The sequence below is a fragment of the Enoplosus armatus genome, chromosome 3 (assembly GCF_043641665.1).
Source record: "Enoplosus armatus isolate fEnoArm2 chromosome 3, fEnoArm2.hap1, whole genome shotgun sequence".
Taxonomy (NCBI): domain Eukaryota; kingdom Metazoa; phylum Chordata; class Actinopteri; order Centrarchiformes; family Enoplosidae; genus Enoplosus; species Enoplosus armatus.
Window position 1 is genome coordinate 2,974,453 of NC_092182.1, and position 24,621 is coordinate 2,999,073.

General features: G+C 44.1%; 1 protein-coding gene across 1 annotated transcript in view; it reads right to left on the reverse strand.

Annotated features, from left to right (window-relative positions):
• LOC139282603 (receptor-type tyrosine-protein phosphatase gamma-like) overlaps positions 1-24,621 on the reverse strand; it is a 357,625-nt gene that overhangs the window by 43,021 nt on the left and 289,983 nt on the right. Inside the window, exons 8-9 of the mRNA XM_070902394.1 lie at positions 11,931-12,123; positions 3,274-3,458 (exon numbers count right to left, since the gene is read on the reverse strand). Of these exons, the coding sequence (XP_070758495.1) occupies positions 3,274-3,458; positions 11,931-12,123 (378 nt within the window). The remainder of the gene's footprint in view (positions 1-3,273; positions 3,459-11,930; positions 12,124-24,621) is intronic.

Sequence of the window (24,621 nt, forward strand, 5' to 3'; positions counted from 1 at the left end):
TTAGCTCACTGTCACATCAGAAAACCCCCCTGGACAGTGATATCTGTACACGTGGAAATATACTAGGCGATTAAAATGTGTTAAAATGGGCAGTGTGTCACAGTGATATGGTTAGATAACAGTCCATTAATCAAGCTAACCAAATAACATATGGCTGAAGACTGGAGTGGTGAGTGGTGTGTTTTCATCTTGCCATGGATCAGCAGGGAGGGGGATGAAGGCGGGGGGGGGCATTGAAAAACAAAAGACAGGATTCAATGACAGAGGAAAGGAGGGAAGAAAAGCTGCAACAGGAAAGTCAAAAAGGAAGTAGTCAATAGCAGCCACTGTTGGAAATATGGAGCACTTTGTTGTGTGAGTGGGTGTGTGGTCGGGGCTCGGGGGGGGGGGGGGGGGTTGTCTGATTATTGGCTGATGATCAGTTGATCGGTTGGCCGATCTGGAATCTGGACTCCGACTATGACCCATTTGGGGTTTTTGGAGGCCTGTACTTTTTGTATCAAAGCTGCCAATTATCAACATGAAAAACATCCACAGCGAGAGATTGGGGAGGCACCATTAAGCACAATAGTTTGTGCCTTTAAGCCCCAATAAGACAATTACAAAAATCCCCATTCATGCAAAATCATAAGTAAGGGGCTCTGTCTCAACTGAAGGCAGACGGCCTTTTCATTGAGGCAGGTCTTTATCTTCTAATTCCCCATTCTGAGCATATTTTGTTTTTTTTTGTCTGATCCAACATTTACCATGTTTGATTCGCTCTTCGCAGATGTTTATACAAACTCAACACTTCCTCTATTTGTTTCACATTAAAAACCTGCCAGTGGTTCGGCAACAATAATCAATCATTCTGTGGAAGTTGAGTTTTAAAGGATATATCCAGGGTTTGTGCACGGTGAGAGAGAGTCGTCGGGTGTGGGGAGTCATTCCTCACACGAACATAGGAGCAACCAATAACTCTTTCAATGTACAAGATAGACTTAAAATAATTCTCTCCTTTAAAGGGGACCTATTGTGCTCATTTCCAGCTCTATATTCTCATTTTGTGATTCCACTAGAGCAGCTTTGCATGAGTCACAGTTCAAAAAAAGTCCTGATTTATCTCCTACTGGCCCTGCATGCGGCCCCTCAGCTCACCCTCTGTCTGAAACAAGCCGTTTGAGCTCCTGTCTCTTTAAGCCCCTCCTCCCTTTCTTCTGATTGGCCGGCAAGCTGTAAACCTAACGTTACTATGCAACGTTGACTTAAACATTAACATCTCTTCTGTGCCTGGAGCAGAGATACCATATAAGGACATCCGTGCCTACATACGTTTACCTCATGATTTGGCAACTTTGGCAACGTTTGGTATGAATGTCCGACATTGTATATATGACAGAAAATAAGGAAAAGCATAATAGGTCCTCTTAAACAACAGCAGCAATAACTCTGGCAGCGGTGTTATGGAAATACATTTGCTGTTACCACCAGTAACCACAGACTTCACTAACTCAACCGGGACTAAAATCTTAGTATTCAGAATTCTTATTAAAAAGGGAAAGAAAGTGAGTGACGAGCATGACATGACTCTGTTATGTCCTTGTCCTGCAGGTAATTGGTCATTTTGTTACTCCCCATGTTTCTCACTGACCTTTATTTGAGACCAGCCATTTCTAAAAACTAGCTTGTATTTTTTTTTAAACGAAAATCAATGGATTTCAAGGAACAGTATGAAACATAGCAGCACTGGCTTGAATATTAATTATTCACAATTCATTCATTATTCACCCGTGGTGGCTGCTGCTTGATTTCAGTGTTAGACGGGCCGTGGACTGACACGGTTGGAGGCTGAAATAAACTCCACCGAAAGTAACTTCACACACGGACTTGCTCACAAAGCCTGAAACGCCGTGGTGTGATGAGGCCTGAACTGAGAGCATTCATTGTTCTTCTGCTTCTGCAGTATATGGCAGTACAAACATGGGCTATCGACAGCTAAGAGTCAGAAAACTCAGAACAGAGTCCCCCCCCCCCCACACACAAACCAGGCCAAGGAAGCACATCAGAGAAAGGCTGGAAGTGTGTGTGTGTGTGTGTGTGTGTGGAATGAGAGGAAGGATGAGTGTGTTTAAAAAGCACAGGGTTTAAAGCACTGAGCTCATTATGTATGCACCCATATTTGATGTTCAGCAATGAGTGTGCATGTGCTTTTAAATGCACCGATGGCTTTTACGTTTCGTAAGCACTTCTCCTGATGCGCACGTTAGTGTCTCCCCATATATATTCATACATTTTACAAATCCGAATGCAGACACTTTTGCAGGATCGCACTGTTTTACGCCAAAGACAACGCTTCCTGAATCTGGGTTGCTGGATTGTTGTGCAGGCAAACACATGCGTGAGCTGTGTGTGGCTGAAATGTTGACTGCATCTGATCTGTGATTCCAACCCGGTCTCCTACAAAACATGTGTTCACCCTGCTAATGGTGACTTGTTCAATATAATTAGAAGTAAATGTAATTGCTGCCTGCGATGGCATGGCGTGACTTTTCCACCAGGTGGGGGCTACTGAATGTTGGCATGCTATCCGCCGTACTGTCCCGTAATGAAAAAAACTATGCTGACGGTCTCGACCGCGTTTTGGTGTCATTTACGCGGCGTGCTGCTTCTGTCCTCTGTTGTCTGTGTTGGAGTTTGACACACACACACACAAACACACTGTTTACAACCACGAAAAGTGAGCAGGCTAAGAAACCAAACTAAATGACGTGTTCTGTCTGTCTGTCTGTCTGTCGATCTCCTTGGACGTACAACACAGGACACGTCCCATGTGTATTCGCCAAATGGTTTTTTGGCTATCAGGGAAGTGTCTGAGGTTGTTTGTGGTTTCATTCATATAGTCCATTGATCAGTCGCGTGACTTGTGGATCAACATATATATTAATTAGAATCATAATCCTATTTTTTAAAAAAATCCTTAATACCAAATACAACACTTATTCCCCTCCGCACCTGAATGCAACACAAGTCAGCATTTGGCCTTTTCAAACAAGGCTGCACTTTTCAGCTGCTTTGCCATGCGACAATAAGGCAGCGAATACCAAAACAGAGACATATTCACACACATATCACTGCCGTCCCGCGATGTCAGCAGCAATCTCGCTTTATTCCCAATATCGGGACCCTCTGTATGTTATATGTTATGGCATGTGTTCGGTTCAGTCCTTGTTGGGGTGGAATAACCACAAGATTCAGTATGGACCCGTTATATCGGGCTAACCCTCCGGGTCTCACCAGCTTGTGTTTGCCGTCGGTGAGGTGCGTCTCCTCGTAGCTGTCGTCGTGGGCCGTCCAGCTGTAAGACACCAGGAAGTGGAGGATGGGCGGGTGGTAGGTGACCTCCGGACGAGCCCAGCGCACCACCAGAGCGCTGCCGTTCACGTGCTGCACCTTCATGTTGATGGGAGCGCTGCTGCACACTGGGAGGAGGGTGGAGGCGGGAACAAAAGAAAGAAAGGAGGGATGGAGAGGGAAATGGACAGAAAAAGGTTGAGGGGAAGGGAAGGAAATAAGACGGAAGGACGGAGGAGGAAAATGAGGGTGAGATGGGTCAGATAGGAAAAGGGGCAAGGAAGGAGGTTAAGGATGAGCACGAAATGCAGGACGACAGAAAAGAAAGGATAAAGATAGAGGATGGAAGGGGAAGTACATATAGCAAAGAAGACAAAGGGAGGAGGTAAAGGAGGGGTAACAGAGGAGATGGAGGCAGGGAGGGAGAATTGGTAGGAGAGAAGAAAAAAGAAGGAAAGCAATGAGGAAGACATGTAAGACGACAGGATGGAGTAAAGAATCAGAGCAATGAAGGGAAGGACAGCGATGAGGAGGGAGGGAAGGAAAAAAGGCAACAGCCAAAGGAGGAAGGGAAGGGTGGAGACACCACAAAGTGAAGGAAAGAGAGAAAGAAAGGGGGGGGGGGTCAGAAAGGGAGGAGCACAATATATAGGAAATGGGGAAAGGAAGGAAGCAAAGATACAGAAGAGAGGATGGATGTGAGGCGAGGATGAAGGAAACAATGAGAATTAAAGGGAGGAAGAGACAAAGAGAGATAATTTAATGACAGAATACATCGACTCAGCTTATCTTTCAAATACACAGAGAGAGAGAGAGAGGGAGAGAGAGAGAGAGAGAGAGTGTGTGTGTGTGTGTGTGTGTGTGTGTGTGTGTGTGTGTGAGAACGTGACTTGTATTCATGATGGGTTATTAATATTGCTGTGAGACACTCTGGTGATCTAGACACACACACACACACACACACGCACACGCACGCACACACACACACACACACACACACACACAGAGGTTTTGTCTAAAGGGTCCAATAACACATGTATAGTCGCCTTCAGGCAAAATGCAGCCAACCTGCTCTGCCTTCAAATATCTGGCAGTGGTAGATATGGAGGCACACACGCAAACACTGTAAGTTTCAGTATGGATTTAACAATCCATACTACTTGCATACTAAACCTCCATTCGCTCCGATAGCACCGGCCCTGCGATGGCTGCTGCTGACCACTAGATGTCTCTGTTTGACCAGTGAGGTTTGTCTGCTCGGCGGGGAAATAATGTAGATGGACTGTTTCATTCCAGATATTGAATATTTCATAGTTATTACTGACAATTCTCAAATACTAGCGTGGTGGGGTGGGGGGTGGGGGGGGGGCTTTATCTGGAGCAGGTTTAAATAAGACAGGCCTTTTCTCATTTCCCCCTGTATGTATCACATATGCTCCCCGTTTTCTGATCTGCCCCCCCCCAGTGCTTGCCGCCGATGCAAAGGCAACGCAGCTTTCCTCCACGTTTGCCTGATGTCTTGATAAATTCAGCGTGGCGTACGCATCAGCATGGTCAACGGTCAAATTCACCTGTCCTCCCTGCCCTGAGTTTATCTCCAGAAACGCTGTTGTCATTCTCTAATTATTGTCCAGCTTCGTCAGCTTCCTGTACAGATGTCTCACATTAAGTGTCTTCTAGCAACTCAAATGACATTATCCCTGGTAGGCTTTTAATGTGAAACAGCTGCAGGAAGTAATCCGTTTCAGAAATGGTGACTTAACAACAGAGAGTAGGAGTGACTGGAATTAATTAGAGAGTGAGAGACCTAAAGCAGCAGGATGATATATATATATAAGCTATTAGAAGAAAGATCTTTTTGTGACTAGCCTACATCCATGCTGGCCACTCCCTAGCATGATCTTGGCCATTATTTGAATTGAATTATATGACAATTTACAGTAGGGTTAGGGTTAGTAGAATTAACCTACTTAGTAAAAACCTAGTCAATAAAACTGACTCTGATTCTGTGTACTTTTGGTCTGGGGTTGTTTTGTCATGGTTTTGGACTAGGGTCCCTTTGCTCCACTTGAAGGGACATCTTAATGGTAAAGTGTACAATGATAGTTCGGACAATAGTGTTCTTCCAACTTTGTGGCGACAGTGTGACAATGCCCCCTCCCCCCCCCCCCCCCCCCCCTGCCCAGAGAGAGATGGTTTTCCCAGTTTGCTGTGGAAGAACTTGACTGGGCTGCACAGAGCCCTGACTTCAACCCCATCCAACACCTTCTCAGGATCAACTGGAACGCCGACTGTGAGCCAGACCTTGTCACCCAGCATCAGTGTCGGACCTGAACGGGTGCAAATCCCTGCAGCCAGGTTCCAAAATCTGGCGGAAAGCGTTCAAACAGGGGCGGAGGCTGTTACAGCAGCAGATTAACGATGGAATGACATGTTTCACATACGGGAGGGATGTTTGGGTGACCACATACTTTAGTCTTAACATATCTGTAGTTTATGTTAGGCAGCAATTCGTTACACTACTCACTGTTGGAAAAAAGGGAGTAGCGTATAACCGTTGAACAATGCACATAATGATTATTCCAAACACTGTATCATATTATGCAAATGAGTAAGGTAATTTGATGATGAACATGGGTTGATTGAGAACAGGGCTCACGTGCCTGGTGGAACCGAATTGATTAGCTCGCTCATAAAGAGCTGCAGTGGAGTTTTTCTATTCATAACCCGCAGTCGAGCCCCATGTGGCTCAGCATTACTAAAGCCATTAGTCACATGAACACAAAGCACACACGTTGCCAAAAGTAGAACACACACATGCACGTGCACGGACGCCGTTTGGAAGTCAAGCAGTGAGTGACCTCTATGCGGGGAAAACGTATTTAACAGATAAACCTGGGCGCAGTCAGGCATGCTCTGTGTGTGTGTGTGTGTGTGTGTCACAAGTTAGACCATTTATACCACTACCCAGTTAGAGGAGTAGACTACACAGTAAAAGGTCCTGGTAAACACTTCACCAGAGGTGTGTAAAACTGTAAAAATCGACAGCTGAGACTGACTGCGGTGAGCTCGCAATTGGGCACCGGCGCAACATGGCAGCGGCCATATCCGGGAGAGTTTGGCTTCATTTTTGCACAGTGGGAGGAAGTGGAGACGCGTCGGCCATCTTTATATACAGTCTATGGTTGGAACCTCCTGTGCCGTGTTCCGCTGCCCTGTGCTCCGCTACAGCCCTGGCCCCCGGACGGCCGGCCCTAGTTTTACCACTGCTAACGCGTTACTTGACATAGTAAATGTAATAATATTACCCAAATCCTCTTAGTAAGTAAAGTAACTTTGTTACAGCTAAATGAGTAATATATTACTGTTAACACATTACTTCCGTGGTTAGTGAACTTTGCTGTAAATGCGCCAGAGTTAGCCAAAATGTATTATTTTAAGTCCCTGGACAGATGTTACAAAGTCAGCCTGAAAATAAACGCAATAATAAATATACGCACAGAGATCCAATTGATCATCTTAATCAGGGTAAGATAATATCAAAGAAGGATATTTCCCAAAATGTCTGCGGGTATTATTTAATATTGTAGTATGAGTGATCTACCAGAACGCCTTTTGTGCTAATATGAGATGAATTGTGCATCAGCATACATGTGGGGTTGAATTGTGATATTTTCTGGATAAATCCTTGGATAAAGGGGTGGGCTATAATTTGTATGTATGTATGTTTGTATGTGTGTGTGTCTGTATAGTGTGTGTGTGTGTGTGTGTTTGTGCAATCACTACTTTTTTGCAGAATAGTTACGACTGATATTTCCTATGTGCAACACAGCCCTGTGTGTCTGGCAGGGTGATGAAGAGACCCTCTTACGGCTTTCATCAAAGATAAGCGGTCCATCACACAAACACATGGGGGTGGGGGGGGGGTTCTGGTTGGCAGTGAGTGATGGAGACTAGGGCCCAACGGAACATGGGTAGAGGGGGTGTCTGACACAGGTAAGACCCACAGAGGACACCTCTCTCTTCCTCTCTCTCTGAGAAGCCCCATGGAGGAGGAGAGGACATCTTTGACCCTGCAGCGCGTTGACCACAGTTGATCGATGACCGGGTCTTGATTGTGGGTCGGTCGGCAGAGGGGTTTTCAGTCACGACAGGCTCCGCTGCTGTTAGACATGCACCAATAGTATAAAAAAAAACAAGGCTGGTGCCCAAATCCTGTTTTATACTGTTATTAGTTGTGTGCAGTTAAAGGTTTGAGGAGTTCCTGAGCAGCCAAAACCCTCAGTGCTGCAGTACCTTTGTAGTGTTAAAGCATAGTTGGGGAAGGATTTATTTTCCACTTCTGATTTCCTCTCATCCTTCAGTACCCACTGAGATGCCCTAAGCTGGACACAAAAACTCCAACTTTAACTGCTAATATTAAGCACTGTGCAGGGCAGTCATCCGACGAAGAAATGCATGCAGAGGACGCCTACGTTGCCTCAAACTGCGTGGAATAGTGTTGCACCCCTCGGTATCAACACTTTAGAGGCAGGTTGTTGAGAAGATGTATCTTTTAACACTGACCTCCAGTCAGCAATGACTGCTGCACACATTTACAGTACATTACTGATGACGTTTAGTTGACATGTCAACTTTTCCTTAGTACTAATGTCATAAATATGCACGATGGTGGCATGAGCTTTGCTGCACACTAACTCTGTCACTTTTATGTGCCCCCCCCCCCCCCCCCCCGCATCTGTGTGCTGCGCATCTGCGACACTGTTGTGTCACTGTTTCATAATAGCCAACCACTCGGTAGCATGAAGGACTGCAAATTGAGTAGCACTTAGACAGACACTTGCGTTGCTCAAACTACTTGTCACGGTACTTGTATCTTTTTGTAAAACTGTTATTGGTGCTTCCCTTGATGTTACGCATCGACAGAATTCAGCTCTCGGACATCCTAACCTTGACCTAAAACAAAACAGGCACAAAAAAAATCTAAAAAGCGGGCAGAGGGGTGAAGAATAAGTACATTCAGTCAGTTAGTGTCACTTACTGCTTTAGTAAAAGGAACTTGTAACCTGCGCAAATCGGCTTGGTTCAAACACTTGAAAGCTAAATTACACGTGAATATTTCAATTATTTATCACTTGACAAGAGAATATACATCCGACACCAATGTGACAGTGTAGATGTTCTTCAATACAAAACAGAAAATTACATTAAAAAGTATTCAGATCTTAAGCAAAAGTCCAAAAGTATGCATCAAAATATACTTAATTGAGCCAATCTGCATAGTGAGTACTTCAACTTTTGGTACTTTTAGAATAATATAATATATTGTATTATTGTATTATAATTATTGATGCATTAATGTGTTCGTCACTTTAATGTTGCTGGTAAAGGAGGGTAGCTTAATCTATCATGATACATCTTCATTTATTAGTTATTTGAATGTATTAATAACTAAAAAAACTAAAACTGAGTAAAAAGTACAACGCTAGCAGAAAATGGAAGTATGCTCAAGTAAAGTGTGAGCACCTCAAATTTGCACTTAAGTGCAGTACTTGAGTAAAAGGTACTTTCCACCTCTGCTGTTGGAATTATGGGGGACCCCGAAGAGTGTGGTACTACTTCTTAGAAAACAAAAACAAGGTATAATGTGTTCGTTCGCAAGCTTTAAAGGTTGTTTTTTTACATTCTTACCGAGTGAGGCTACCTCTCTCCCCGCTTCCAGGCTTCATGCTAAGCTAAGCTAACTTTGATCTGATCTGATTATACTGTGCAGCAATTTAGAACAATAGAGAGGGGGGGGGGGTCATACTTTATAATAAAGGTTCTGCGGTAATATATATATGTGCGTGTGTGTGCTTGGAATCTGACTGATCCCATTCAAGTGAATAGACTAGGAAAGAATCCATCAGTTTCTATAGCCATATTCACTGAGCATCGTCCTGCAAGGGCGCAGGTTTAGAGGGAATCCACGAGGCTTTACGACCATGCTCGGAAGAGCACAGTAATGCCTACTGATGCATTGTATCACTTCTCATAAACAGCGCAAATGTAATGCGCCGTAAAATGTAAGCGCAAGCACATTATGAAGTTAAACTTTCATTATTAGCAATGTGACTCGACATGCCGTCTCAGATCAATAAACATGACTTGTGCGCCGTCCCTGATTATTTTTGGCTCCATTAGAGGTTCTGCAACATGACTTGCATAATTTATGATGTATAATTTATTGATTTCACTTAGCTGACTTTACCAACTCGCCACTTCAACATCAGCACTTAAAATACTCGGAAAATGCAAATAGGCCGGCTTGTGGCACAAGTCGAGTTATTTCATAACAGTCCTTGTGAGACAACCTCTAGCAGACGAGTCATTAGATACTTGTGCAAGTAAGCTGTTATAAATGCTTGTTTCTAATATATATATACACTCTTACAACGTCTGTGTGCTCTTAAAGTGCTTCAACACTATGTGGGAATAATAGATTTCATGTTTTGATCTCTCCCTGCTCATGGCATGCAGTGGAAAGCTCCTCTGATATCGGCCCGACAGTCAGTAACTCGGGAACTCGGGGAGGGGGCTGAGTTCATCTTCGCTGATGCTTTTAGACTGTTCATCTCTTTGCAAAAAAAAAAAAAAAAAAAGAAGCTAGCAGTCCCCCCTGCCTCCAGCCAGTGTGTTAAGCTAGTTTAACCACAACAGACCTTTTCTCTGTACTGGACGCACCGGTGATGATGAAACCCTCAAACAAAATGTCAGGGTGTGGCCTTGACGACGGCCAAAAAAACGCCCTTCCTCTCTGTTTTCCGTATTCCTATGTCTGTCGTGACTAAACGCGAGGCATTCAGGGACCCAAAAGCAAATGACGCATTGTGGCGAACAATCGCTCGCCGGAGGAAGGTGTTCAGGCTGAGCCACAGTAAAATGGGACAAATGAGCACCGGAAGGGGTGGCTGCAAGGTAAATTACTCATGTGATTCGGCTGCTGCGGTATAGGTGCAGGTTTTTGCACTCTACAACACCACCTGTAATGTTGTGTTGTCAGGTGAGGAAGCGGAGAGGGGTTATGGGCCGGGTGGACGCTCACATGCATGCACAGGTTTCCATCGTTAGCCCACTCAGCCGCGACCGTAGCTATGGTAGCATGTTGCAGAGGGTGTGTAGGAGGCATGTTGTCTGAACATCTCTCTGCCTGTTCTGTTTTCGGCTCTAATTCTCCTCTTTGCCTTTTTTTTTTCCCCACAGCCATCCATCCATCCTTCCTCCTCCTCCTCCTCTTCTGCATTTCCTTTGCCAGCCTTATAGATCTGCTTACAGCTGTCCCCACTGCAGCGCTAAAGGACATACTGCACGAGCATGCAGCACACTGCGCCAGGACAACACATGTACAGTGTGTGCGTGTGTGTGTGTGTGTGTGTGTGTGTGTGTGTGAACATCTAGGTGATGTACCTCTCTCCTAGTTGACCATATGGAAGTGTGTATGAAGAAAGGGAGGGGACAATTCCTGCTAGGGCAGTTGACACAGCACAGGTGCTAGGCCACACGAACACTTCCAAATAGACACAGAAGCACATGCATGCACACACACACACACACACACACACACACACACACACACACTGCACAACATGTGGTGTTGTTTGAGTGGTAATGAGGCAGGAGTGGGAGGATGGCTGGTGTGCCTCCCACTGCCTTATGCTAGGGGAGTTACCCAGCTCCCTGGTGAAATGACACAGAGCTAGCCCAGACCACACACACACACACACTCTCACACACACACACACACACACACACACACACACACACACACACACACACACACACAAAGAGGAGACAATCAGTTTCCTCCAGGCATATGAGCAACACTGAATATCCCTCATTTATTAACATTAAGAAATATCACCATAATGTGAGAATATTGGAGCAGTTTAAGGAGAAAAGAGGGGAACCTTTAATGATGCTATATAGATCAGTGGGTAGAAAGAGAGATGGCACTGAGCTCAAGAGAGCGCCACATTTTCATGCTCAAATGTGATAGGAATAAAGCGAACAGTTTGTGGTCTTCAAAGCAGTAATGTAGTCGATGTTATGCGCAAGACCACAGCGCAATTGTTTTCGCAAATAACGAACCTCGATATATTCCTACTTTTAGAACTCAAGATATCAAATAAATCTACACATTAGATGAAGAACACATCATTTATCTCGTATTTCCTTTCAATACTTAAGCAGCACCATCAGGACGACGCTGTTCATTATTATCACAACATAACTGAATGATTCATTCATGAGCTAATCATTAGAAATAAAAATATCATTTCAAATCGCTAGAAGCGGCGATGTTTCGTATTTTCAAGACTTTTACTTTGACGGGTGTTTCCCCATTCTATGGTGGGTTGTGGCATCGGCGAGTAATTTAAAAATACTGAACAAGGAAACAAGTAAAGGTACCAAGTACAATCATTTCGGTGAGTTTTGGTGCAGTTAGGTTCTAAGCGTAGGGTCAAGGGGGCTCTGTGTAGACACTGGTTTCTTACATAATGAGGACATTGATGGTGATATGGCAAAAGTCAAAGTGCACATCTGAAACTCAGCACCCCTACCTTTGGAGGCCTCCGTGCCATACGGCCCGCTGCCGCTGTCCGTCAGGTCGGGCAGCCAGGCGTCTTTGACTGCTGACTTGAAGACCTGCCGGTTGTCCAAGCTCTGAATGGGCCTGAAGTTGCTACGCAGATACTCCACCGACTTAACATGGTCCTGCTGCTCCGTGGTGAAGATCGAGTAGAAGGACTCCAACTGGTGCCGGCGGGGGGAGAGCGAGCATGGCAGAGAAACAGAGGATGGAGACGGAGGAGTAAAGACAAGAAGCGTAAGTGCCAGGCAGAACTCACGTCCTGTGGTGATTTTTGAGTTGCTGATTTTTTGGGTCCGCCGTACACCAGTGAGAGCCACTTTCACTCGCTCCAAAAAAACACACAATATGAGAATGCAACGCAGACATCTAATTAAAATACAAGATGAGATAAGATGAAATTTTAATGATCCCCATGAGGAAACTGGGTCATTGCTGCAGCAAAGCAAAGGCTTTACATAAAAACATAGAACTGAAAGGAGAATATTAGAAATACATGACCAACAATCCCAACATATGAAGAACATGTTCAATAAACAATGCATCAGTGAAAAATATGAATAATTAGTCAGTTCAGTGAAAAAACGTCACTGGGACACTTTTTTAAATAGTATAGGCAGCATTAAAATTCCAAGCTATAGACACAATAATAGTTCTCCAGCAGCAACAAAGGTTCAAAATGTTCATAACGTGATTTGGTATTTCATTTTCTTTCGGGAATAATAATAACTTCAATGAAAAGGTTGATACCAATCTCAAAATAAGTTACGTGTGGCGCTAGAGCCAGGAGATAATTAGCTTAGCATGGAGCCTGGACGCAGGGGGGGGGGGGGGCACATTTAGCCCACTCTCTCCAAATGTACCTTGACACAAACAGAAATGTCACAATCACATGTGATTTAGTGTCACTGTTTCTTGACAAAGAACTCCGGGAAGTCACTGCTCCTTGTTGTTGTTTGCACGGAAATAGTTTTTTTTTGTTTGCATACGGATCAAGCAAATTAGATACAGCATTTTAATTAGTGAGCGTTCGAGGTGCTGGTAGGCGTATTTTTGAACTTTGAACTGGTCCAGCTTTATATTTTTTTTAATTGCCTCATGCCTCCAGCTCCACACGCCCAGCCATGAGATACATAAAGAGAGAAGCTTAAAAGCAGGTTCGGGAATCAGAATTCATCAGAATTTCCAAAGCCAATATCTCTGATCTCATGACCAGTAGAAGAAGAAATACAACAGCCAAGATTAAAAAAAATGGCACAGAGGATGGTGAGACTGTGTTGGTGCACCCTGTTCTGCCTTGTTTTGCTTGTTAATTCGGTATTCTGCTACAGTACCTGGGGTTCTCTCACCAGAGACGAGATTATGAACACTTTGCACACTATTACTAGCATTATGTCTCCCCAGTGTGTGATCCCTGTGCAACAAACTGAAAGAATTTCAACTGCTGGTGGGAAAAAACAGAAACTTTTCTTCATCTTCCGCTTAGTGCATCACGGAAACGTGGCGTGCGTGGGTCTATATCGGACTGTGCTGCAGCTGGCAGGCTTACAACTTTTCAGAATACTGTTTTCATCAACTGCAAAGCTTTTTGCTCCCTGAAGAGTTTACGTCCTTCATACTGGCCTGTGTTCCTGTTCCACCGCAGGCCAACGTGGAGGAGGCACAGCGCAAGCTCGCCGACCAGATGTTGTGCGTGGAGCGGACAAACCCGCACTACTTAGTTATTGTCCTCTGCGACTTTAACAAAGGTAATCCAACACGTGACCTCCAAAAGTACGGAGAGTTTATTAAATGGAGGCTACTTTGGATTATTGTTACACTAAAGTAAGCAGCGCCTCAGCAGGGGCTCAGACAGATCATCTACAACGGCCTGAATGAGCTGTACTGTTGATTTGAAAGACAGGTCCCCATGACTCCATCCACCAGCTCTTGCTCCTCCACCACAGTGGGGCCACTGCTCAACTGCCCACCTCAGAAGCCCCCTCCTCCACTACCACAATATCCATTCTCTGCCATCATCCCAGACAGTGGTGATGGTTGTGTATTTCAGAAAGAACCCAGCCCCATCTGCCACCATCGCCCTATGTGATGCCCAGGACTTCCGCTTCCTGGGCACCGTCATCACTCAGGACCTCAAGTGAGAAGGTCTCACCAGGAAGGCACAGCAGAGGATGTACTTCCTTGGCAGCTGAAGAACTTCAACCTGCCAAAGTCATTGATGGCGCACTCCTACACCAAACTCCATCAACATCTAGTACACTGCTGCCAGTGCCAGGGCAGACTGCAGTGTGTCATTCACTCTGCTGAGAAGGTAATTGGCTGCAATCTGCCATCCCTCCAGGGCCTGTACAAAGACTGTGATCAATCCCTCCCACCCTGGACATAAACACTGCCCTCTGGCAAGAGGCTGCAGTCCATCAAGACCAAAACCTTACGCCACAAGAACAGTTTCTTCCCAACTGACTGTCATCCCACCCAATACCGTCCCAGATGCCCATCCCACTTCTTGATTGGCATCCTGAAGATCCTGATTGGAGAGGCACCTGGTCCAGCCCCTGCTGGCTCTAAATGCAATTTGGGAGACAAGTTACATATAAGCGGCCAGTTTGTCAGTCGAGGCGGCTGTGATTTAATGTGAACAGCACGCCTTTGTATTTGTATTTGTGTAGACTTTTGCTGTGTGTTAGAAGTGAGGCACTTAACTAGCCGGGAACTGGGGCCATGTATAGTTTTGTTTAGGGTTCGGCAGCAACAACCCTCTTCCTTCGGAGTTCAACCTCTTTTGTTTTTGTTTCATTTGTAAATCTAAGTTCCTTGCAATGAATAAAACATTTATTTTAAGCTGGGTCCTAACACACATATCCTTTATAGTCTTTGTGCTGTGAACATTTGCACACGCCTTGGTCAATATTTTGCACATTGCATCCTCTTAGTTTTAAACACTGTATGGCTCTTTTCATTTTAGAACAGATACATTCGACATATTTTTTTATTGTAAATTTCTATTTTATATTCAAGATTCATGACTTGCAGAACTTCTTTTTTCCTCTGCTATATATATTGTGACCGTTATGCATCCAAAAACAAGGCACATTCCTTGTATGTTGAAAACCTAATTGGCAATAAACCTGATTCTGATTCCACGTTATTGCACAGAGTTCAATACAAGCATGATGAAATGTTACATGGATATAACAAAGATACAGGCACAAGGGGGCAGTCATATTCAACTGGTCATGAAAGACAATAGGAATACAATAATCTAGCAATCTAATCAGAATGATCATCATTTAATTCAGAAATTAAAATAAGCAGCTTTAAAAAACATCCAAATATATTCATAATTTGATATGTTCACATCAAGTATCCAGGCTTTAAGTCAGACAATTAAATCACAGGAAAGAGAAAAGTCCACTTCCTGAAGTGGCCCTGAGGTTTTCAATCCAAAAGATCTCTTGCCAGAGGAGATCTTTGAGTCTGTCAACCATGAACTTTCAGTGAGTGTGGGGTCCTTGTGGCCTGCATGTCTGAAGTGCTGTATAATTGCGGTTTTGGAGTCCTGATTGCATATTCTGCCGGCCTGTCTTTTAGGCTGTGTTTTGTGTGGCCAGCATAAAGCAACCACAGACACATTCCAAACGGCATGGCAGATTTAAAGTTGGAGTCGGCCAAGTCCTTGAGACGGTCAATGTTTTGATGAACATACTGAAATAAAGAGTTACGAATTGTTGTTAAATTACTTGCATGGACTGCATCTGAAGGAGCCCATGCCTAGGTAGCAAAAAAAAGCTTGGCCCATCAGACGACTAGATCTGGTAAATCTACTTGCAAACTAACCCTGCCAGACGCGTGATGAATGATGAATTAGAAATATCCAAAGTACACTTTGGCCTGATTCTAGGGACCAACTGGGGCCCAATGCTCCTTTAAGTGCTGCTAAAAGGGGCTGGTTCTCAGGCACAATTGGCCCAACTCCGCAACCCCAAAATCCGGCTCACAACAAAACACTCAATCACACCTGGCTGGCTTTGGCTGAATACTCGGTTTGTGTTTGGGAAACTAGGAAGTACGTCTGGAAGGACAGACGTGGCTCCAAGAAGCAGATTTAACGCTGAATAGATACTGATATCACAGCCTGCGTCAGTGTTGACAACCTGCACACATACTGCGCCAAACATTAAAGAAGCAGGACTTTTATATACGGCAGTTGCTCCGATTGGTGAGACTTGGTATCTGACACAGTGAAACTGTTCCCAAAGTTGTTTTAATCTGAATTTAGCTTCAATGCTAGCAAGCTGTGAACATTCTGTACTGCTTTGGGTTGATGTTGAAGTTGGCCTCTTCCAGCATGTTGCCATTTGTCAAACGCGTGCTGGGTGGCAAGACGTGCGACCAGACATGGATTTGCACTGTGTGATTGAAGTGTCATCTTTCTGTCTGTGTTGGCAGATGGATACTCTGTACAATGTGTTTGGAAGCAAGGCACACAGACAAACAGCTTGAGTGCAAGGGAGTGTTGTAAAGGCGGGGGGGTGGGGGGATGCTGAGAAGCAAATTTAGTTTATTGAAGGTGACTGTCTCAGTGACTCTCTTTGTCCTGTACGACAATCAGGTGCTCTGAAACTAAAACACAGCAAAGTAAGGCGTCTATCTAGAGTATGAGTTTTGAAGCGACTGTCCTTGACTTATTATTGTACATTGAACTTAAGAAATGACTCCATATCCTCTCTGCCAACTCCTTCCACCAGTTAACCAAACAACCTCCCAACAAAGAATGAAGCGCAGACCGATCCACAGAATGTAAACAAACCAAGATCACTGATTAAAGTAAAAGAATGCTGCTAGCCTTTAGAGGAAATGCTCATTAAACCTTTACAATTTAAAATTTTGCACAGTTTGTGGTTGCATAAGTCAAATAGAGAATGTAATTCCGTGGTTCACTTACTCCACATACGTGGTCGGTGCATATATTGCCACCTGGCGACAGCTGACATCTGAGCAGTTGATTAACTGGGTATTTGTAGAGAGTAAACACGGACTGCACAGACTCTGCAGTGGTCAGTTTTGCAATGCATACATTTGCTTCGAATTTGTTCCGGATGCATCTTGAGAAACTAAAGCTCATATTTCATCTGCTCTGGCTGATGCGTCTGGCCCCCCTCCCGTTCAGACAGATTTCACAACCATTTATCTAATATGGGGTGGGTTTGACACGATGACTGACGGCTGTTGAGACATTTTCTTAAACAACCAAGAAGGCTGCCCGCCGATGAGGGTACGTTCTGTTGAATTCGAAAATCAGCATTAAACAAACTGGAACGGCCTGTTTTCTCTGTTTTTCTCTACATCGTCATAGCTCATGTCTGCACGCTGTAGTCTATTTCCATTTTTCTGTCGCCCATGGCTACGTCGCATGTTTTCTTGCTCTGATTGGTTGATGACGCTCCGTAGAAATAGAAAATGAACGGCAAGGTTCTAGACTAATTTGCACTTGCACTGATAGGCCTCTGTCCATTAGATTTCAATATTTCTCGTGTATATAATGGCAATGTTTGTCTGGTGGTGGTACTAGACAGAGCGTTTATACATTTAAATTGAATGACATTTAAAATCCATAAGGTACGTCCTTCAGCAGCTGCAGTGGTTTTGTGTAGCGGAAGCTTTTAACTCTGATTCTGATGGTTTAGAATCCTCTGGGGACCATGAACATCCATACCAACAGCAGGAGTTGAGATATCTTGCCCTGGAACAAAGCGCGATGCATGGCTAAACCGACAATCATTGATCAATCAATGATTGCAACAAACCCAAATCCCAACCCCCCCCCCCCCCCCGAGCTGCTGCAAAACAAATGTAAAATGGCCATAAAACATCAGACTGCCAGCTTTGGTGACCAGCTTTAGGGGTGACTTTCTGAGATGATGGAAGTCAAATCTGAGCATCAAAGCAAAGGATTATTAAGGAACAACCCCAGTCTGACTCCACCGTTTACAGAGTTGTAGTAAACCCTCAGGGTTTGGGCAGGACAAAGACTGAGGATGCTCGATGAAAAAATAAACACGGATCCATGCACAGCTCTTTAGCCTACTCCTTTGTGTTCGGTTTCAGTGCTTTTGATGAGTAGCTTTTGTGAACTGCTGATTTATCTTTTGGTTTAGCCCATTACCCTCTTCTCTCCTACTTCAGGTTGCAGGTTACATTTCCCATTATGACTTTGCAAAGCTTTGTAAGTGGGCAGGGATTTGTTGTTGCTTTTGAAATGAGGGGGGTGGTGTGGTCCATTGACCAAAGTTCAGTTTTGCTTCCTGGGCCTAGGTTACTGTGATTCCAATGCAGCTAAAACATTGATGCATCAAGCAAACTGGATCCTGTGTTCCGAGATGGCGCCCCAATCTTTCCAACAAAAGAAGCTCAATGGGCGCAATCGCCAAAAAGGTCTCTTTAGGCTTCTGTTTTTTGAGTCCACGGGGCATGCACATTAAAGTCGTTCTCCAGCTGTGCTGGCTCAATTCTTGCTGATTCCCTGCACACATGAATGGAACAAAAATGCATTCCTGATACAGCTCTTCAAGACATCTGAGTGTTTGTGACACTCATTGTTTTTCCGTCTTTTACAATGATTGTGCACGGAAAAAGTCTGCTTTGGCCAGTGTGCATCACATGATCTGCGACTCCAACTGTGGCCATTATGCAAACTCTGCCTTACAGCCCAGTGCTTTTCCTGCGGACTTCAGATCCTTGACTTCCTCAAATGGTTGCCGTATTCCTGAAAACTTCCTGCAGTTGAAGGGGAAATAGGCTGACCACATATATTGAAAGGTGGTCATCAATTTTCAATCAGTGATTGAATGAATTCCTGAATTCGTTAATAACCGAAACAACTCTGGGAACATGATTATATAGGTCATTACATCATCAGTTATTAATACAAGGTTAGGGTAAGAGTTTAGGCTGTTTTATACTGATAAGACAAGCATCAATTGATTGACGAGTGGCGACAGTCTTGTGTTTGACACTCTTTTGTACCACTGATTGTCTTTCATTTGTATTGCCCCAGCGTCGTCCAACATCTTTTGTATGATATCTACGATCTAGAGCTGAGGTGAACCGCAGAATTGAATGATAACGTTGACTTTCACTATGACTGAGACCTTTCACCTCACACATAGTCATTTGATCCATTGTTATCATACATGTGTTAGTGCAGCTTTAAGGTAGGAGGAAGACCCCTGCGATGTCCTCAGATATTCGCAAAACCAAACTCTGTTCTGCTCCAAGTGTGAAATTATCAGTGCCTGTAAAAGTGTGCGCATGTGAGACCAAGAGCATGTTTTCTGAGAATGTTCACAACTGTATGGCTTTACTGTGTGTACGGAACTTTGTTTGTCGATTTACGCTGGAGACATAATTTGCATGTGTGTGTGGTGTATGTGTGTGTGTGAAAGATTACTATTGATGGCCTGCCTCCAATCTGTGTTCCTCCTCACACAGTGGCCTGCCGTGGTGCTCCAGGCAGGCTCCACTTCCGGATCAAATGATGCTGACGGTACTGGCACAAACACACACACACACACACACACACACACACACAGTGCAGCCTCACAACAGGCCATGTTGTAACTCCGACCTCCACATCAGCCTCCAATCTGAGCGGAAGTCACTTTACTATCAGAGCACAAAGCCTCAGTCACAGCAGAAATGACCAGTGCAAGATTCCTTTGCCAGTATAGGGTGCCTATAGGCAGCTTGTATTTGTTGCTATGGGCAACAACATAATCTATCTGACAAACAGGGACGCAATGTTTTTCTCCACATTGAGTTACCACTGCCTCCGGCTAAAGCTGCTTTTTTTCTTTCAAAGGCAATGAATAAGGCATGTTCTCATCAGGGGTTGAGGTGGCAAGTTACATTTACTCGCTGCCGGTCATTTTACTTTCAAGTGCTTTTCATCGCATGTATTTGACTGCGCTACGTTTCAAGCCGCATCTGTTACGGTGTAGAAACAAAGGCCATGATGAAACGTGTGAGAATGGGACAAAAGGAAGGCTGGACAACATACATGTTCAATGTGTACATTCACAGTGTGTGTGTGTGTGTGTGTGTGTGTGGGGGGGGGGGTGCTGCCTCATCCGGGCTGGGGCTTTGGGCACGGTTAAGGTTGAAAAGTGCTATTTAAGTGAAGTCTATTTACCATTTCATCTCTACAAAAAACAACTGTGGCCAAAGAGCCACATTTCAATGCTCACACTTTGTGCGCTCCTTTTATATACATACATACATACCAAACTCCCAAAACCAAGGTAAGTACTGATGTCCAGTTTTTCATTCAGTAAACATCATTTCAATGACTGGAACAATGTGTAATTAGGACCTGCTCCACATACTATAGTCATTGAGATGCTCTTGAAACAACTGGCAAACGTATCCCAGACGTCAGGTCACGTTTTTGTTTTCTTTTTCCCACCGTATTAAGGCCTGATTTAATCTAGATGCATAAATGTACATAAACATGCAAATCACCGAATCAGTGCGTGCTGACGAGGTATTTTAGACTCTAACAAAACTAAATGAAAGACCTCAAGGAGAAAAAAAAAACAAGCCCATATGGCTGCATCTCAGCTACTTTCTGGAAATGTTGGCACACTTGCGCATAATGCAAGATGGGAAATTATAAAAAAAAAAAAAAAAAAAAAGATTTTTTAAATATCCCACATGTCCTTGCTGCTAGGAGGCTAATGTCAGCAGTACTTCCCAGTTCGTGGCGTAAGCCATCTTCGGTTGGTAACATCTGAGACACAGTTTCCATCTCTCCCACATTCACACGCACGCACACACACACACACACATCAGGCGCACAAACACAAGTGTGGCGAGTCCACATGTCTGTTTGAAAGGAAGGCATTTTAGGTGAGTTGTTGTATAAGAGCCTGAGCATCGATCCACTCTAAAAGCAGGCCCAAAGCAACGGCTGTCACTCCCGCTGACCTACTTCAACTATCATCCAAAACAAAAGACTAGCAGGAAGAGGGGAGCGAAATAAAATATGAAGAGGCAGGGAGAGACAATAACTGGAGTCACCATCGGTGTTAATTCTCATTCCAACCTTTTCCTTTTATCTTTCTCCATAATGTTTTCTCTGGAGCGTCGCACAGCAAAAAAAAGAAGAAGAGGGAAACAAAAGGACTTCAAAAGAGGCTTTTAAACATGGTGAGAAAGACTGGCTAATGGTCAGGAATCAACAGCCAGAGAACCGGAAGGATGAATGATGCCTCCGTGGCTTGCTTCCTTGCCGTCTCTTTGTTGGCCATGTGGTGACTTGTGGTGCTTTTTTGAGATAGTTGAGCAAAATACATTGGAAAAAAAAAAAAAAATGATGTCAACGTTGGATTAAAACGACTATCAAATGGGATCACGCGGCAGCCTCCGTATCGCATTGGAATTGTTCGTAATGGCTCTAATCTGCCGAGCCAAAGTGAATCCTGCGACAGCAGAGGTGTAGTGCTGTACGCCATAGCTTTCGCGTCGCGTGTTGGCGGTTTACCGGGCGGAGGAGACTTTTAGTTTGTCTGCATTCGGGTGAGTCTCTCATCAAGTCACAGCAGCAGGAATTGTCCTCACGTGGCCCAAATCTCTCGAAAGGTTCGGAATGAAAACAGCTTTTTCAAAGCAAACCTGGTCTGACCTTCAATGCTCTTATCAAATCTGATCCAATTGAGACAATGTTCTGTTTAGCCTTATTTAATTACTTCACATGAACACAAAAGGCCTCAGCCTTCCTTGATATTTTTAGTTTTTTTAAGTAACCCTTACCCTTACCTCTGCTGAATGAATCCATGCCATGCAAAGGCATGATAGGACTGCACACTCCCACAGCAAAGCAGCAAGTTTGAAATGTGTCACTGTCACATTATTTCTGCAATGACGAAACACTCAGAGAACCATGGTTGAAGGAACGGGCGACCTCTGCCTCACCACTACCGCTGGTATTGTCAGCGGTAGTGGGTAAAGGACAAAGCAACACAAACTCTTGCATGTTCCTATACTAAAACAGAAAACGAACAATTTTGTAAAAACAAAAACCAACAATTTGCACTGCTGTTTGCACGGAAAACGGAAAACAACTGAGGAATAATGCGCAAGCTGAGTTGGTGGTTAAGATGAGGAAAAACTAGGATTGTATACTGGGCAGAGTAACCTGGTTCCAGACCTCTAAATCACAGTCCGCAAATCTGATTTCTTCGGTGAACAAATAGGTCTGGTGTCGGGCTCATTAATGGCTTTTTCACCAATCAGATTAACCAAGAATTTAGATCAAGACTGATTTCAACATCTTCCCACATCTCTGGCCATAGCCACGTAGCTACATCCTTAACTTTTACTGGTTTGTATGTCTGTAAGGTAAGATTGTGTGGGTGTCATTGAGGTTTCAGCTGTTGCTGTTGTTGTTTACTGCTTGTGAAGAGGTTTGGTTTATGAACATCGCCTTAATCTCGGGATGTCTCCCTGTCTGCGATGCATTCCTCATTATTCTTCCTCCATCTCATCAGTCTTTTTAACGTCCCCTGACCGCCCGCTTTACATTTACCTGCTCTTCTTGATTCAAGGCGGAGAAGCCAATACTTCTTCCACATTTGGCTTGCTCCACTGCTGCTCTTAAGCAAACTAATTTGGCCTCATTAGGAGACGGGTCTGCCAAGTGTTCCTTCGACTGGGGAAGGAATATGAGAGCTAAAGACTTTTTTTCTCCCTCCACAGATCCTTATTCACAAACACTGGAAACAGTGGAGCCACCGCTCTGTTTAAAATGACGACTCTTATCTCAGTTCATCGCCATTTTCATTGGGAAGCCTGCATTTTATGGAAATACAGCTGGTTGTGCATCCAAATGACAGTCATCCTCACAAAATGATGACATGGTCTTTGCAATCACATACTTGCGGCGTTTGCGTTTAATTCAAGGGTCAAGCATGTACCGCGGGGTGTATGCATCACAAAGGGTCTTATGGTGGATGCACTGTGGTTTGAAGTCAAAATCTACAGAGGACAGAACACAACTGTTTGAGAGACAACTGGTGTGTAAACAAAACCCACAGGTTCACAGCGGAGTCGGTGGTGAGCAAATGTTTGATGGGAAAGTTCAATAAGGGAGGTCATTTCTCTCATGTGCATTCTTTATTCCTCGCTCTTGCTCCACCCTCCAATGCCACGTCCTCTAGCAACGGTAGCTAGGGAGTGCAGGGCTTCGTGAAGGATCACTTGCACGCAAACAGTTTGTCATTTCGTTTTGGGAGATTTGTTGGCCTCCCAGTCAACACCTGCTGGTTCTAAAGCGTCCAGACTCCGGGAGGATCTGTCTTTATGGGCCTACATTTCATAAAGACGCTTCACATCGATGGAGTCTCATCTCCAAAGTCTCTCTTGCTACCTCAGTTAATATTTTGTATACATTTCTACTGTATCTCTGCTCGTAGAACGGTAAAAGTAAGAGTCAGAGAAGAGAGGAGGTAATGTGACTCACCATGACTGACAAAAAATAGAGCCTCCTATTTTCACAGCCTGTGAGAGCGTTTGGTGCATTATTCACATGGTTACGTGCTGGTGATACGATGGACAAATGGATGGATCAGGAAACCGATAAACAACAACATTATTTTAGGGGAAGAGTGGGGCTGTGTGTGTGTGTGTGTGTTAAAAAGAGGAAAAATTGGAGCAGTCTACAGAAAAAAACCCAGCTATGTTATTAAGTAGAGGAAGATAGAGAGTACATGCTGTATGGCGTTTGTGCATTACCCTGAGTGTAGATTGTGGGTGGTGAGCTGTTAAAAATGTGCTGATAAGAATGAAAGTTGTGGCTTGAAATGAAAATGGAGAGCCTGGGATGATACTTGATGAACTATAATTTGTTTTTATGATCGTTACTTTTTTTTTTATTATTATAAGTGCATTATGGTCAGTGGTCCAACATGTCCACTACACACACAGGTCATCCAAATCCATTATATCATATTAAATTATTTAAACATCCCAAGAGGTCGCTCGCTGTTTCTGCTTCTGGAAGACAAAACGCATCATCTACAATCCATTCAGTGATCTCATTTGAAAAGCCAGGTCACTTTGGCCACTTGGCCTATTGAATTCTGTCGTTTGGCGTGAACGGACGCTAACTCGCGGTCAAATTAAATCTTTTTCGTGTGAGCGTTTTCTCCGGCATCCATAAAGTTCCTGCACGCCGCCACGCAAACCGTATGGATGTTAACAGAGCAGAAGCAGTGTAAGTTTAACGTGATGTTAAATAGGTGCAGTGATGGACGGCATTGTCAACAGTGATTTAAACACGGGGAGGAAAAAAAAAAAAAAAAGAAGCCTGAAGTCAGCATTCATTATGTGTGTACAAACCTGTCATCCTGCCAGTGATGCTGGGTCATCACATGAAAGACAAACAGGAACGCCTCTCAAATCTATTAAGGCTTTCAATCAACTGAAAAACCTGAAACAAACTGAATAAACGGAGCAGATGTAAATGATTTGATCTAGTATTTATATGAATTTATGCGTGATGTAGGGTGAGGGTTTTGATGATTTTAATGAAAAAAACAACAACTATGATACATGTATGTGGTTACTTTTGCGCGTAACGTTTTATCTAGGCGTTCAGGTATAAT